General features: G+C 41.8%; 1 protein-coding gene across 1 annotated transcript in view; it reads left to right on the forward strand.

Moving 5' to 3' along the window:
- kug (FAT atypical cadherin kugelei) overlaps positions 1–16,541 on the forward strand; it is a 78,149-nt gene that overhangs the window by 38,490 nt on the left and 23,118 nt on the right. Inside the window, exons 16-23 of the mRNA XM_090110267.1 lie at positions 3,131–3,232; positions 3,466–3,696; positions 8,331–8,858; positions 9,020–9,286; positions 9,790–9,922; positions 10,650–10,871; positions 11,822–12,058; positions 12,397–12,609. Of these exons, the coding sequence (XP_089966393.1) occupies positions 3,131–3,232; positions 3,466–3,696; positions 8,331–8,858; positions 9,020–9,286; positions 9,790–9,922; positions 10,650–10,871; positions 11,822–12,058; positions 12,397–12,609 (1,933 nt within the window). The remainder of the gene's footprint in view (positions 1–3,130; positions 3,233–3,465; positions 3,697–8,330; positions 8,859–9,019; positions 9,287–9,789; positions 9,923–10,649; positions 10,872–11,821; positions 12,059–12,396; positions 12,610–16,541) is intronic.

Here is a 16,541-nt window from a genome sequence, read left to right on the forward strand (position 1 = left end):
ACCGCAAGCACAATTATGTACGTAATATTCATTTCTATGCGCACTGCGATGCGGCTACCGCAGACCGCACAGTGCGCATAGAAATGAATATTACGTACATAATTGTGCTTGCGGTCAGCCGGACGGCTACCCGCAATGCGGTTACCCGCATAATGCGTATACGCTCTTAGCAACACGCGATGCAATTAAATTGTAGCTTATATAAAATTGTTGTATTTTTAATATAGCGCCATCTATTGGAGATTTAAGGCACATTATATACTATACTGCTGTTCTCCGCGGTTTTACCCGCAGTGCTCCTGTTGGTCTTAGCGAGATGATAGTATTATAATACAGGGTGTCCCAAAAAGTAGTGATGAACGGAAGCTGGGAGGTAGAGGACCTAGAGGGCTATCCGAATCATCCCCATGTATGTTATGCGATTTTTCGTATTTTCGGAGTTATGACGTTTTTTTCAATTTTTCACCTATCGCCGAGTACGATGATATTTTCTCTCATGGTGACGTCAATTGTTGCGCTAGATGCTTGATTTTTTTTGTGTGCTAAGCTGAAAGATAGGCCAATACAGTATGGTAACATTTACCATCGTTAGATCTTCGAATGGAATAAAAAAAAGAATTAAATGCCAAGAAAGATAAAATTACCCAGTATGTTCACCACTTCAAGGGCCCTTAAAAAAATAAAATCACATAAAAAAAACGTGCCCGGGTGACGTATCTATACTTTAAAAAATCATTGCAAGCGTTCCTACAGCTACATGATAATATTTCATAGCGTTACATCTGTGCTTATGGCCTTTCACGATACTTCTGAATGAATTCATATACCTACTTGAGTTTGGACATTATAAATAAGCATATAGTTTAGTAAAATATGACCATCACGTAATATAACTCTCTGCTACGCACAACAGTAAGCCAAATGTCACTTATTGAAAATCTGTGCCTGTCGCTCGCGACTGCGCTCGACAGGCACAGATTTCCACACAGAGATTTCCACACAGAGATTTTCACACAGAGATTTTCACACGGAGATTTTCAGAGATTTCACACTGAGATTTTCACACAGAGATTTTCACACAGAGATTTTCACACAGATTTTCACACAGAGATTTTTACACAGATATTTTCACACAGAGATTTTCACAGAGATTTTCACACAGAGATTTTCAGAGATTTTTACACAGAGATTTTCACACAGAGATTTTCATACGGAGATTTTCAGAGATTTTCACACTGAGATTTTCACACAGAGATTTTTACACAGAGATATTCACACAGAGATTTTCACAGAGATTTTCACACAGAGATTTTCACACAGATTTTCACACAGAGATTTTCACTGAGATTTTCACACAGATTTTCACACTGAGATTTTCACACAGAGATTTTCACACAGAGATTTTCACACAGAGATTTTCACTCAGATTTTCACACAGAGATTTTCACACAGAGATTTTCACACAGAGATTTTCACACAGAGATTTTCACTCAGATTTTCACACAGAGATTTTCACACAGAGATTTTCACACAGAGATTTTCACACAGAGATTTTTACACAGAGATTTTCACACAGAGATTTTTACACAGAGATTTTCACACAGAGATTTTCACACGGAGATTTTCAGAGATTTTCACACAGAGATTTTCACACAGATTTTATCACGGAGATTTTCACACAGAGATTTTCACACAGATTTTCACACTGAGATTTTCACACAGAGATTTTCACATAGAGATTTTCACACAGAGATTTTCACACAGAGATTTTCACACAGAGATTTTCACACGGAGATTTTCATGCAGGTTTGCTGAGCTGAAAGATAGGCCAATTCAGTATGGTAACATATACTATCGTTAGATCTTCGAATGGAATAAAAAAAATAATTAAATGCCAAGAAAGATAAACTTACTCAGTGGTGAACATCACCACTTCAAGGGCCCGTAAAAAAATAAAATCACATAAAAAAAGTTTTCCGTTTGTTGAACGAAATAACCCGAAAATTCATAGTAGTAGAAGAAACCATTAAAAATGATAAAGGGGCATTCAGACATTTAAAAGACAACTTTTTACGGTGATGTCGCACTTGCACTGAACAACAGCGGGATCATTTTAAAAATTTCTGGTAATTAAACACCTTGTTATTGGTTTTAATTTGTTTTTTTTATTGATCATCATGTTAATTCAATTTTTGCACTTACCACATTTAGATTTAAATTTTTCGATTGAAGCCTTCTGAATAATAAAATGAAATTTTCAGGCTACCTGATAGATAGAGCAAGTTTTTAAAAGCCAAACGGAAAACTTTTTTATGTGATTTTAGTTTTTTAAGGGCCCTTGAAGTGGTGAACGTACTGGGTAATTTTATCTTTCTTGGCATTTAATTCTTTTTTTATTCCATTCGAAGATCTAACGATAGTAAATGTTACCATACTGAATTGGCCTATCTTTCAGCTTAGCAAACAAAAAAAAATCAAGCATCTAGCGCAATAATTGACGTCACCATGAGTGAAAATATCATCGTACTCGGCGATAGGTGAAAAATTGAAAAAAAACGTTATAACTCCAAAAATACGAAAAATCACATAACATACATGGGGGTGATTCGGATAGCCCTCTAGGTCCTCTACCTCCCAGCTTCCGTTCATCACTACTTTTTGGGACACCCTGTATAGCCTTCCTGGATAAATGGGATATCTAACATCGAAAGAATTTTTCAAACCGGACCAGTAGTTCCCGAGATTAGCGCGTTCAAACAAACAAACAAACAAACTCTTCAGCTTTATAATATTAGTATGATAGTATAGATTAGTATAGAATATAGATCAACAAATTTCTACAGTTAAAAAGAGTTAATTAATTATTAATAATTAATAATTACTTATTGAATTCACAATAAATAGAAAAAGATACTACAAAAAATAAGAGAAATATTATGTTGCAGGTGAGTGAGAATGAATAATAAGTTAATTTAATTTAATAAAAGTCGAGTTAGTGAACTAAGTCAATTATTTATATGTATTATAGATCTATCACTAAAATGAAGTTCTATCACGTTCCATCAAGAAACAGCAGTACAAAGTATAATTTATGCCTTTCTGACGATATTTTATTTTCTTTTGTCATTAGGGTGGAGGCAGCGCCGAAGCACGAGTCATAGTTCACGTGCTGGACCGCAACGAATTCCCGCCCGTGTTCGTGCAACGTAACTTCCGCGGGATCATTTCAGAGGTGTGGTTTACACAATAACTTAGAAGAATATGTCATAATCTTATTTATCCGCTTATCGTATAGTATTATGCTAGAAGTGCTATATATTATATAGGTAAGTAGCTAAGAAGTGAAACATATTTTTACCGACTACGTTTCCATTTGATATTATAGTTTCCGTCAATTATAAATTAGAAAGTAAAATATTTACGTAGTACGTGTGAGTTGACATATAAAGTGGTCGCATCGCGCAGGCGGCGGAGGAGGGCGCCGTGGTGTGGGCCGCGGGTGCGGAGGCGGGCGCGCCGCTGGTGCTGCGCACGCGCGACGGCGACTCGCCCGCCCACCGCCAGCGCGCCTTCGAGCTGCGCCAGCCGCCTGCCGCGCCCGCCGCGCCCTTCCGCGTCGACCCCGTCACTGGCGCGCTGCACCTCGCCGGGAAACTCGACTTCGAGACGCAGCGGACGCACCGCTTCACTGTCAAGGTATGTACGACGTTACATTTCACTTATATCTATTTTAGTTATACATTACGTCTCTTATCTCGTGCCACACGAGTTATAATATTTGCATGTTCAAAAATAGGAGTGTGAGAAGCCAGGATGTAATGTTTTATATTATATTTATATTTATTAGGCACACCAACAATAAATACATTTGACATTCATACATTAAACATTATAAATTCATTAATACATATTATGCATTTATCAATAACAGGTCTACACAGCATTGACAACAGTTCTCGAAATTATAATATAGAACATAGATATACATTAACAAATTATTTAATTACAATAACAATATTTTATTTTTATTAATCTTGATTACTATTTTTACTATTATTATTGACTAGCGGTCCGCCCCGGCTTCGCCCGTGGTACATATTTACGTTTTCTCTACATAAAAACCATCCTCGTACTTCAAGTAATATAATAAAAAAAGAATTACCGAAATCGGTTCAGCCGTTCTCGAGTTATGCGCTTACCAACACATTTTGCGATTCATTTTTATATATGTACTAGCGGTCCGCCCCGGCTTCGCCCGTGGTACATGTTTACGTTTTCTCTACATAAAAACCATCCTCGTACTTCAAGGAATATAATAAAAAAAGAATTATCGAAATCGGTTCAGCCGTTCTCGAGTTATGCGCTTACCAACACATTTTGCGATTCATTTTTATATATATAAGACTAGCTGGTGCGTTGTGCGCGGGCTGCAAGCAGCCCGCGAGCCCCTTTTGCCCCTGGGTTGAAGCAATAGGGCAGTCATTTGAAAATGCATCAAATCCCCCGTCAATTTGTTATTATTTGCCAACAGCGATTCCACAGTCAATCGGAAGTGCTTATAAATTCCCAATTCAAATATTTTCTATTTTGAAATGCTGTCGACCTTCGAGGGTGCGTGGTGCGCGGGCTGCAAGCAGCACGCGAGCCTCTTTTGCCTCTGGGTTGAAGCAATAGGGCAGTCATTTGAAAATGTATTCGAATTTCCTGTCCATTTGTTACATCTGCTAACAGCGATTCTACAGTCAGTCGGTAATGCTTATAAATTCTCCATTCAAGTATTTTCCACTTCGGGAGGCTGCCCACCTTCGAGGGTGCGTGGTGCGCGGGCTGCAAGCAGCCCGCGAGCCTCTTTTGCCTCTGGGTTGAAGCAATAGGGCAGTCATTTGAAAATGTATTCGAATTTCCTTTCCATTTGTTACATCTGCTAACAGCGATTCTACAGTCAGTCGGTAATGCTTATAAATTCTCCATTCAAGTATTTTCCACTTCGGGAGGCTGCCCACCTTCGAGGGTGCGTGGTGCGCGGGCTGCAAGCAGCCCGCGAAGCATCCCAGGGCAGAAATCTTCAGTCAGTTGAAAATGCATAAAAATTCCCCGTCAATTTGTTAATATCTGCTAACAGCGATTCCACAGTCAATCGGAAGTGCTTATAAATTTCCCATTCAAATATTTTCTATTCCGGGGGGCTGTATACCTTCGAGGGTGCGTGGTGCGCGAGCTGCAAGCAGCTCGCGGCTCTTCCCAGGGCAGAAATCTTCAGTAATTTGAAAATGCATTTGAATTTCCTGTCCATTTGTTACATCTGCTTACAGCGATTCTATAGTCAGTCGAAACTGTTAATAAATTACTTATTCAAATATTGGTTAAATTCTTGAAACGTGATCCCCGAATTTCATCATTTTGAGATGTCTTATCGATAGCGGGCAGTGACTTTTCATAATAAACTGTTAAAGAGTTTACTTAACACGCTCGTCGCTTCGCTCCTCGCTACCTATTTGAATATTTACGCCGGCCGCTGACGTGACTTGCTCGCTTCGCTCGCTTGGCTAGTGCGGTAGTTCAAAAGTAACCTAACTCGCTCGTCGCTTCGCTCCTCGCTACTTTTTGAGTATTTACGCCGGCCGCTGACGTGACTTGCTCGCTTCGCTCGCTTGGCTAGTGCGGTAGTTCAAAAGTAACCTAACTCGCTCGTCGCTTCGCTCCTCGCTACCTATTTGAATATTTACGCCAGCCGCTGACGTGAATTGGGCTGCTTGCAGCCCGCGAGCCTCTTTTGCCTCTGGGTTGAAGCAATAGGGCAGTCATTTGAAAATGTATTCGAATTTCCGGTCCATTTGTTACATCTGCTAACAGCGATTCTACAGTCAGTCGGTAATGCTTATAAATTCTCCATTCAAGTATTTTCCACTTCGGGAGGCTGCCCACCTTCGAGGGTGCGTGGTGCGCGGGCTGCAAGCAGCCCGCGAAGCATCCCAGGGCAGAAATCTTCAGTCAATTGAAAATGCATAAAAATTCCCCGTCAATTTGTTAATATCTGCTAACAGCGATTCCACAGTCAATCGGAAGTGCTTATAAATTTCCCATTCAAATATTTTCTATTCCGGGGGGCTGTATACCTTCGAGGGTGCGTGGTGCGCGAGCTGCAAGCAGCTCGCGGCTCTTCCCAGGGCAGAAATCTTCAGTAATTTGAAAATGCATTTGAATTTCCTGTCCATTTGTTACATCTGCTTACAGCGATTCTATAGTCAGTCGAAACTGTTAATAAATTACTTATTCAAATATTGGTTAAATTCTTGAAACGTGATCCCCGAATTTCATCATTTTGAGATGTCTTATCGATAGCGGGCAGTGACTTTTCATAATAAACTGTTAAAGAGTTTACTTAACACGCTCGTCGCTTCGCTCCTCGCTACCTATTTGAATATTTACGCCGGCCGCTGACGTGACTTGCTCGCTTCGCTCGCTTGGCTAGTGCGGTAGTTCAAAAGTAACCTAACTCGCTCGTCGCTTCGCTCCTCGCTACTTCTTTGAGTATTTACGCCGGCCGCTGACGTGACTTGCTCGCTTCGCTCGCTTGGCTAGTGCGGTAGTTCAAAAGTAACCTAACTCGCTCGTCGCTTCGCTCCTCGCTACCTATTTGAATATTTACGCCAGCCGCTGACGTGAATTGCTCGCTTCGCTCGCTTGGCTCGTGCGGTAGTTCAAAAGTTAATAAATATTTTCTACTCCGGGAGGCTGTCGACCTTCGAGGTTGCGCGGTGCGCGGGCAGCAAGCAGCCCGCGGCGTCGTATTTGCCGTTGCTATTCAATTACCCTTCCTACTATGGAAATTTCCATACAAAATTTTCGAAAAAAAAAATTTCGCTTTTTACCAAAAAATTTTATATGCCTGGAAGCGGACCAGGTTTTGAAGCATTTTTTACTTCAGCGACCCCGACCTACCTGCCACCGGTTCAGAGAGCCGTTGAATTTCGTGATGTATGGAAAATGGAAACCGAGGGTCGGAGAGAAATTCTGAGTATGCAGTTTTGTAAATCTGGCCGATTAGAGCACAGAAATCAATTTTCAGACCGATCGTAAAGTAACCGGCGCCACCATCTTGCTTTGAAAAATTGGCCATTTTTGAAAAAAAAATTGCGTCCAATTTGAAATTTCTCGATTGCCCTGGTAGCACCCCATGTTTCTGATCATTTTTTAGTTCTACACCCTCCGGCTATCTGGCGCCGTTTCGGAGAGCCGTCGAATTTTGCGTTGTATGAAACTCGGAAACCAGCGGTGCAAACTCGATTATGAGTATCACACCTTAATGTGCGGCTCGATTAAAGCCCCTGTGCCAAGTTTCAGCGCGATCGGCCCAGAAATGGCCGTTTTAGAAATTGTATGGCGGCGGCCATTTTTTCCGCCATTTTGAATTTTTTTCACTATCCGTGGTAATTGCTCGAGGTCTACTACAAGTTTAGTTTGAGCACCCCAGATGTAGCTGCTACCGTTTGCGCGGGCCGTTGACCGTCTCCGCGGGCTGTGAGAAAGTTCAAAATTTCGGATTTTTCTGGATATCCTGGGAGCTGGGCGAGTACGAACGTGGTGTGAGTGTGTTTCCGCGATGCGCCACCTCGTCTAAATTTACGTTTTTATGTTTGCGCCAAAAATGGAAAAAATCCAAAATCGAGCGTCCCACTATGGCTCCCTGGTAGCGTCCCAGGGTGGTGATCATTTTTAGTTCCGGGACCCCCCACCCAACTCGCACCGTTTCCGCGGGCCGTTGGATTTTACGTTGTATGGAAGTTGGAAACTGGGGCCCGGAGCCACTCGAACGGGGCACCGATCGATTCGCCGGCTCGAACAGAGCACGTGTGCCAAATTTGAGACGTAAGGATTCATTAACAGCGATTTTGGCAAAGTACGGCGGCCATCTTGTTTTCGCGAAAATCCCCATTTTTCCACCACCCCTGGTAATCGCCATCAGTTCCGAGCATTTTTTGTTCAGACACCCCCCCTCCAGGTACCACCGTTTTTGCGCACCTCCAGGGGTCCACTTGGTTTTCGAAGATGATCGAGATCGCTATATTTTTCCGGTGGTCACTCGGCGCACCTCTACACGATCACGTCAAAATCCCCCCCACTTTCCCCGTAGTTTCCGAGAAAAGCGATGTCAGTCAGTCAGTGGTAGTGTAGCTTTATATATTATAATATAAGAATATTAAGTAATGAATAATTTTATGTTTGTATTGTGCAAGAGATCCAAAGAATATATTATGTCAAAACTGTTATTTCGATTCAAAAGTGCTTCTAGAAGAATTCTGATTGAATGTTTGAGTTTAATTTTTCAGGTTTTAGATATGGGCAAACCGAGATTACCTTCCGACAGTATAGCGCATGTCACCGTCGAAGTTACGAATGTGAATGACTGTCCGCCGAACTTCTCTCAAGCTTCGTACGACGTGACCGTGTTGCTGCCCACCACGAGCGGCGTGTCCGTGCTGTCGCTGACCGCCAGCGATCCTGACGAACCGGACGCTCCAGAGAAACTCAGATTCGACATAATCGATGGGGACCCACAAGGCGCTTTCGCTTTATCTTCCGTTGGCGAACTGAGCGTCGCCGACCCCGGCGTCCTTGACAGCGAACATAAGCTACGGGTCCGCGTTTCCGATGGAGTATTGTCGAGCACGGCGCGCGTCAACATAAAAGTCCGAGAACCGGATAATTCCGGGCTCGCCTTTCAAAAGACTGATTACTACGCATCGCTCGTAGAAAATTCTACAAAACCTGTAACGATCATCGTGCTCAACGTCCTCGGAGCGGCGCTCAATGAACATCTCGAATTTCGCATTCTGAACCCGGTCGAAGGATTCGAGGTGAGTTTAGTGACAGACGTTTACGCTAGAATGATTTTTTGTTCTACCGGCTGCATTCACTTGTTTCGTTAAAAAAATACACTAAAGAAACTGAATTCCCAAATATGATAAACGTTTTATCAGCCAGTCGTGTTGAGTGGGGTATATTGTGTGCAACGCAGATCGGCGCGACGTCGGGCGCGGTGCGCAGCACGGGCGCGGCGCTGGACCGCGAGGCGCGCGCCGCGTACACGCTGCTGGTGCGCGCGCGCGGCGCGGGCGGCCGCGTGGCGCACGCGCGCCTCACCGTGGCGCTCACCGACGTCAACGACAACTGCCCCGTGTTCGTGGAGCGCCCCTACGTGGCCGCCGTGCTGGCCGGCGCCGAGCCTGGCACGCCCGTCTTCACCGTCAAGGCCGTCGACGCAGACGCCAACGATAACGGCGAAGTGAGTGATAGTAATGGTTACGTTGATGTTTAAAAAGTAATAATTATTAGAAATTAAAGATTTAACGGATTTTAAACGCGAAGTATTCATTCGTTAAAATCATTAATTTCTAAATGTACTTATAATACTCGCGTAGAGTCAAACACTAGAGAATACCATAAAAAATACGTGTCGCACTCGGGTACTGCCGCGGTAAAGCTATTGCATAGCTCCTCCGAGCCCGTGGGAGTGGGGAGCGTGAGGTTTTTTCGTTACGGAATTTCTCGATTCGGTTCCCGTGCTCAAGGCCCGCGATAGAAGCTATGCAATAGCTCAATAATTATTTTTTAATAATTAATTTTACCCCAAAACAGTGAGCTTTTTTTGACGATAAAAGTCCTAACATTAAAAAAACTACTGCCTGATACAATATCAAAAAAAAGACGACAGTATCTAATCGTATTGAACTTCATAATTGACCTTTTCCCCAAAGAATGATTAGTAAAACATCGAATTGTCTCCAGGTACGTTACGAAATGAAGCGTGGGCACGGCGAGCTGTTCCGTGTGGAGCGCCGCTCCGGCCTCATCTCGCTGAAGCAGACGTTGGACGCACACAACCAGCTCTATACGCTCGTCATAGCCGCCTTTGACGGAGGTACTTACGAGTCAACTTTGAAGTGAAACTTCTTTATGCGCGTTGAGTCATGTGGATGTGGTTGGTGTTCTGTTAGGTCAGTGTGGCCGAGGCAGGATGATTGTGTTATCCCGAGATGAACTACCGTAGTGCTGTAATACGAGAAAAGACGTACGAGAATGTACGATTGTCAGTATGGCCGTGTTAGACGTAACTTTTGATTTCATATTTTTGTGGATGAATACTTGTCAATGTAGTTGTCAGTATTTCCTGTCAGAACATGCTTAGCTGTCGAATACTATAAAATACCGCCTTCCTTTGAATCGTGGCGTGGCTCAGACGTGGTGTATACAACGTTTGACCCAACTACCCTCACTTTGTTAAAGTCGTTGACTTGCTGTGATTTATTATGAACCGACTACATAAATTATTTGTCAGTTGTGTAGAATCGCAGTACATTATTATTAAATTCAAACTAATATCGAACCCAGACCCGTGTAATTTCTAAAAATAATTCATATCATATCTAAGCATCACATCCTCGAGTTTGAAGAGTATGCCACCGGTCACCCTGTCCGGTGTAGATAAAAAATATGCAATATTAATATGGCACAATTGACTGAACGAATAGGTGTAAACTTGGGTGTAAAGTAGAAAGTAGATACGTTATAAATATTGACGTTAATCAAACGTCAAGCTGTGGTAAATAGAGATGAGTAGCGGCAATAAGTCGACGGTTTCGTTGCAGGCGTGCCGGCGTGCGGCGCGGAGGCGGAGGTGTCGGTGCGCGTGTGGGGCGGCGGCGGCGCGCCGCGCTGGGAGCGCGCGCACGAGGCGCGCTCCGTGCGCGAGGACGTGCCGCCCGGCGCGCCGCTCGGCCCGCCGCTGCAGGCGCGCTCGCCGCTCAACCGCCAGCTCATCTACACGCTGCACGACGCGCCCGACCTCTTCGAGATACACTTCGACACCGGTGAGCGCTCCCGCGTGCCGAGCCGGGATCGCGGGCGCTGCTGCCGGCCCGCACCCTTGCCCGTAGTCACGTTGTATTTGAATCGCTAAGGGTGCGGCCGGCGTAGCGCTCGTCTTCCGTGCCGCTAGCCGTACTAACGATTTCATTTTGTCCCGCAGCCCGCGACGGGGGGACTAGCCCGTGTGAGTATAGGCCGTTATCGCTTGGTTGCGTTTTCATGAGCTGATTCATTTGCCTCGTTTGAGATATTTTTTTTTATTTGACCCTTCAATCCGAGATCCACCCGCTTTTAAATAATTTACTCCGCCTTTTATCCCGAATCGACCCGACTCCTTTGTTTCACGCATCATCAATAATCGCACAAATTAGTTATTTATTTGTTTGTATGTAACAATTTAAATAAAATGATATTATAATTACTTAATTTGAAATTTCAAGGTTTGAGCTGTTGATCGCTTAATTTTTTTTTTTGATTCCTTGTATATTACTTGAATATATATTTTATGAATAGTTTCATTCTTTGTGTGTTGAGTTTTTTTTTGTTATCTAAAAAGACGAAAATCCGAAAATATATTAGGTATGTAGGTATAAAAATTAGACAAACTATTAGCTAAACTATTAGCTAAATGTTTTCAATGATCACGGTTGTCTGAGTAGTGGGATTCGTTGTTATAATTTTTTTAATGCGGATTATTAAACATTATTTTCTATGTTAAACATGGTTTACGTGTTAATAACCCACACCTTCACACGTACATTAATTTCATTCGCACTGATTAAGCTTACAAAAAATCATTTGGTAAAATACGCTTAGCTGGTTCATTCGTGCCGCTGGTTTGCAATAGATAGATATGTTTCGGAACATTTGACGTTCGATCGAAATATAACAAAATAAGCGAACCGGCGTCACGAAGGGACTAGACCAGGAGGTGACCGGGTTGTGGGCGCAGGCACGCTGGTGGCGACGGGCGCGCTGGACTACGAGACGGCGCGCTCGCACGCGCTCACCGTGCGCGCCACGGACGGCGTCACGGGCGCCTACGCGGACCTGGCGCTCACGCTCACGGTGCTCGACGTCAACGACTGCGCGCCCGAGTTCGCGCAGGACGAGTACCGCGCGCACGTCTCGGAGGCGGCGGCGGTCGGCGACCTCGTCATACGAGTCGCTGCGACCGACCTCGACACTGGTAATTAATGTCTATTTTAATTTCCAAATGAAAAAAATAAAAATTCTGCCCATTTTATCTTAGCAATCTACCCATTTTAAATAGCAAAAAAATTTATGATAAGTAAGTAAGCGAGCGCGCGAAGTCATTTAACGACTCACGATTAACGAAGTAAAAGAAGAATAAGAGATAAGAAATTCTGAGGTCTGTAAAGCTGGCAATGAAAAATTAGCGAAATTAAAAAAAAAAAAAACAACGCCAGATACTGTGTAGGTATTAAGATTAATCAAATCAAAATATTATATAATAAATTTAAAATCATTACTAATTACAAAAGTTCGATTTCGTTTGCATCGCAGGCGACAACGGCGAAATAGTATACACCCTGTCTGCGTGGGGCGGGCAGACGAGCGCGGACGACGCGGCGCTGTTCGCGGTGGAGCGCGCGTCGGGCGCCGTGCGCGTGGCCGCGCCGCTCGACCGCGAGCGCCGCGCCGCGCACCACCTGCTGCTCACCGCCACCGACCGCGGCCAGCCGCCGCTCTTCACCACTGCACACTTGTTCATTACGGGTTCGTTTCATATCGATCATCTCCAACATTTATTTACTCAAAGTTAAAGATCCTAAAGTACTTATATTTATTTATTTGTAAGTTACATGATTGCAGTTTATTAGCAAGACACACGTCACACAAGTACACGCGCAAGGGTAGGTATCTTTTTTTTTATAGGACATTATTACACAAATCGACCTAGTCCCACAGTAAGCTCAATAAAGGCTTGTGTTGTGGGTACTAGGCGACGATAAATATAATATTTAATAAATACATATATAGATAATAACACCCAGACCCAAGAACAAATAATTGAGTTCATCACACAAATATTTGCCCTGACCGGGGATCGAACCCGGGACCGTCGGCTCAGTAGGCGTTAGACTTTACCACTGCGCCAACCGCGTCGTCAAATTATAGTATCACAGATTATTATCGTCGTCAAATATAGTATATTATTATTAGTCTGTGGTATAACTAACACTAATACACTGCAACTATGAATAGATTCAACCAGATGGCTGCGATAATATCTGTGGTATCTGGGAGACACCTGTTAACTCCAAAAAGTTAAATTTTCAGGAGAAGCAATTTAACATATTATTGGCTGCTAAAAATCGGATATAAGATATAAATGAATTATGTCATATTATAATGAAATATCATATTATATTAACCCTTTTTTTGCTTGTACAGTTTACAAAATTGACGCAGTAGTTTAGCGAATAATGTGACTTATCAGATTATAACCAAAAAAAAATATTGCAGTGGAATGGACTTATCTCAAAATGAGCAAAGTAAAAATAATGATTATTTCATTGATATTCATTTAATTAAAACAATTTTACGTTATTTTTGTTATATTTCTTTATTTATAAGTTAATTTCACAATGGAATCACTCTTATGGCTAATTTTAATAAAAGTATGGACTTAACAGGAGTGTACATGCAACGAAATAAATAAATAAAGGCACATATCAAATAAATACCAAAACAAAAGAATCGCTCACTTGGATACTAATCATAATCTTCTTCGCTATCTGAGTAGTTTTCCAAAACAGAAGCTGATTGGTTTAAATTGGAATAGAAATCGCGATATACTGGATCAATGAATTGCATATTAAGATCCATTAAATCTTTAAACTTTTTGGTTAAAGATTTAATGGACCAATCGCCAATCCTCCGACATATGCCTGTTCAGGGACTCCGACATATGTTTCTAAACCAAATATACTTTGCCTTCCTCTTCTTTTCATTGAAAATGTCCTAAAAGGCTCTGATTTCTCCAAAGAATACTTAAAACTTACTTCCGCTGACTTTTTTCAAATTTTAGCCAGAAAATACTTTTCCAAGCAAAAGATTGTTTTGAAATGTCAATATTTTTTTTGACAATATTCTTATGGTTAGGGAGCCAGGTGCAAATTTGGTTCATTATTTCCTCTCAAGAGATAATTCGTCAGACGCATGAGAGTATAGTATTATAAAGCCTCGTGAACGTCAGCTGGCGCTCGGTTGGGGGGGTGAGCGGTTGTAGCCTCCCACGCACATAGGAAAAAAAATACATTCATTCATTCATTTCCTCTCAGCTAAAAATTTGTCAAATTGTAGCTAACCCAATATCTCAACGAAAAAAAATAGTCAGCTGGTTACAACATGGTGTATTATACGTCAGCTGGTGTCTCCAACATGAAAGTTAAATTTAAAGAAAAAATTATTTTCCGTTATTTCCTCTCAAACAAAAATTTACCTGATGATAGCTTATATGTAACTGTGGATAAATATATATGTCAGCTGGCTGTATCTTGGTGGAAAAACCGTCAGCTGATACGGGAGGCTACAACCGCTCTTCCCCCCAACCGAGCTCCAGCTGACGTTCACGAGGCTTCATAATACTATACTTTGATGCATTTTACTAATTACCGCTTGAGAGGAACTTGGTCATAAAATCTGCTGCTGGCTCCCGGACCATTAGTAGTTTCGAAAAACCGTAAAATTCGGTTTGTGTTATAAATTTCACCGAGAAATTTTTGCTTGTCATTTTTATAACATTCAACTGCAATATTCGGGTTGTACTCTTTAACAAATCTTTCTATCAACGCATGATCACCGTCACACTCTAATAAAATTAGTGTTACGTATACCCAAAAAACCCAGTGGTCGGCGAACCACTCTCCGTATACCAACGAATTATGTTTGTTATTTATTTTGCTCTGCTACCATCAAAATCAATCCTAGGTACATACCTGAGATTACCACGTTGCGTAGAACATAAACTGCACATAATATGTGGTGTGTCGGTCAGTCAAATGTTATAAAAACAATAGGGGCCCCTCGGGGAGGAAAAACTATATTTACGGGAATAATAGGTAATAAAAGATAATGCAAAAGAGACAATCTAATGTGTAGGTACGTCACCACAGTACAGCTGCCATTGCCGTCGTCCTTCACTTCACAATAATAACTCGCGTCCGCGCGTGACCACTAATATCAATAAAGAATACACAATATTATGGATATTAAAAACTCCGTGGGCCGAATGCCGAATTTAACAACGCTCCCGATGCGCTCGGCAGATAACCATCCTCCGTGTAGGCCGATAAAAACACTAAATACACGACTGCTCGCTAGCGGCGCGGTTGGCGGACCCCGATCGACTGCGACAAACAATTAATATGAATGCAGCTCCCTCACCAGGTGATGTAGTCGACTAGCCAATTGAATACACCGCGGTTCCGCATCAGTGTGACCATTTAATTATTTTATCTATTCCGAACAATTAGTGTGACCTGGCACGAGAAACTTGTGGTGGATTTCGGTAGATTTTTGAGCCAATGCAAAACAATACATAACAGGTAATATACAGGGTGGTTCTAAATTACGTTGACAAATTTGAAAATAATAAATTTAAAAAATGGGACTTGCTGCGTTGCTTTTCTTTTTTAATTATTATTTTCACATGATTTGGCACATGATTTTAACGTTTTTTGTGAAGAGAATAAATTAAAAATTAGTAATTTTTTGCAATAATATCCTTATATGGTAAGCGGCAGTGCGAGATACTGCGACTTTAATACGATGTGCTTGGCCATCTTGGTGATCGTCCGGGAAGAGGCAGAAAAAGAACTCTGAGGACGCCTAGGCTTCGACATATCGTCAAACAAAGATTGACCCGCAATCCACAAGCCAAGGTAAGAAAAATGGCTCGAGATTTAGGTGTAAGTCATTCAACGTTGCAACGAGTTGTTAAAAATGAGCTCAAGTTAACAGCATACAAGCTGCGAAAAGCGCAGCGGTTGGGTGATAAAGATAAAAAAATACTCCTTGAAATAATATGTCGCTTACTGAAAGCGTGCTCCGCTGGTGAAGAGTGGAAAAATATTTTTTTCACAGATGAAGAAATTTTTCCGATTGAACAGTCTCATAACCGCCATAACGATAGAGTTTACTCTCCTAGTCACCCCGGAGCTACATCAATTATCCCCCATCGGCAAAATGGTGGTTATTTTGAAAATAAATAGATATTTACATTAAAATAACACTGTATTTTAATTATTTAGTAGTCACCGTTATATATACCAAATTGGAAATATAAATCCAAATCTGATAAGTTGCAATAATTAACATGTAGGTATCTCATGTTTTTGGTACATACGCGGTAACTGGGACTTAACAAGTTTTAGTCCATAGGCATAAAGCTTGGAATTAACATTTATGTACTTGTTATATTAGTTATCAGTAGACATCGGATTATATGCACTAACAAAATGCCAAAATATGCATGCAAATATGCACTAAAAAAGGCCGAAATATGCACTAAAAACGACTGATATGCCTAAAATATGCACAATACAAAATCAAAAAACCTTTATTAATTTTAAATTTAAATCAAAGATTGTACAAAAACAGTGAAATTTTCTTGAAATTAAGTATAGTTTTTGTGCCAATATACA

The sequence above is a fragment of the Colias eurytheme genome, chromosome 15 (assembly GCF_061535395.1).
Source record: "Colias eurytheme isolate Ceu_HAF_F1 chromosome 15, ilColEury1 Martin Lab GWU primary, whole genome shotgun sequence".
Classification (NCBI taxonomy): Eukaryota; Metazoa; Arthropoda; class Insecta; order Lepidoptera; family Pieridae; genus Colias; species Colias eurytheme.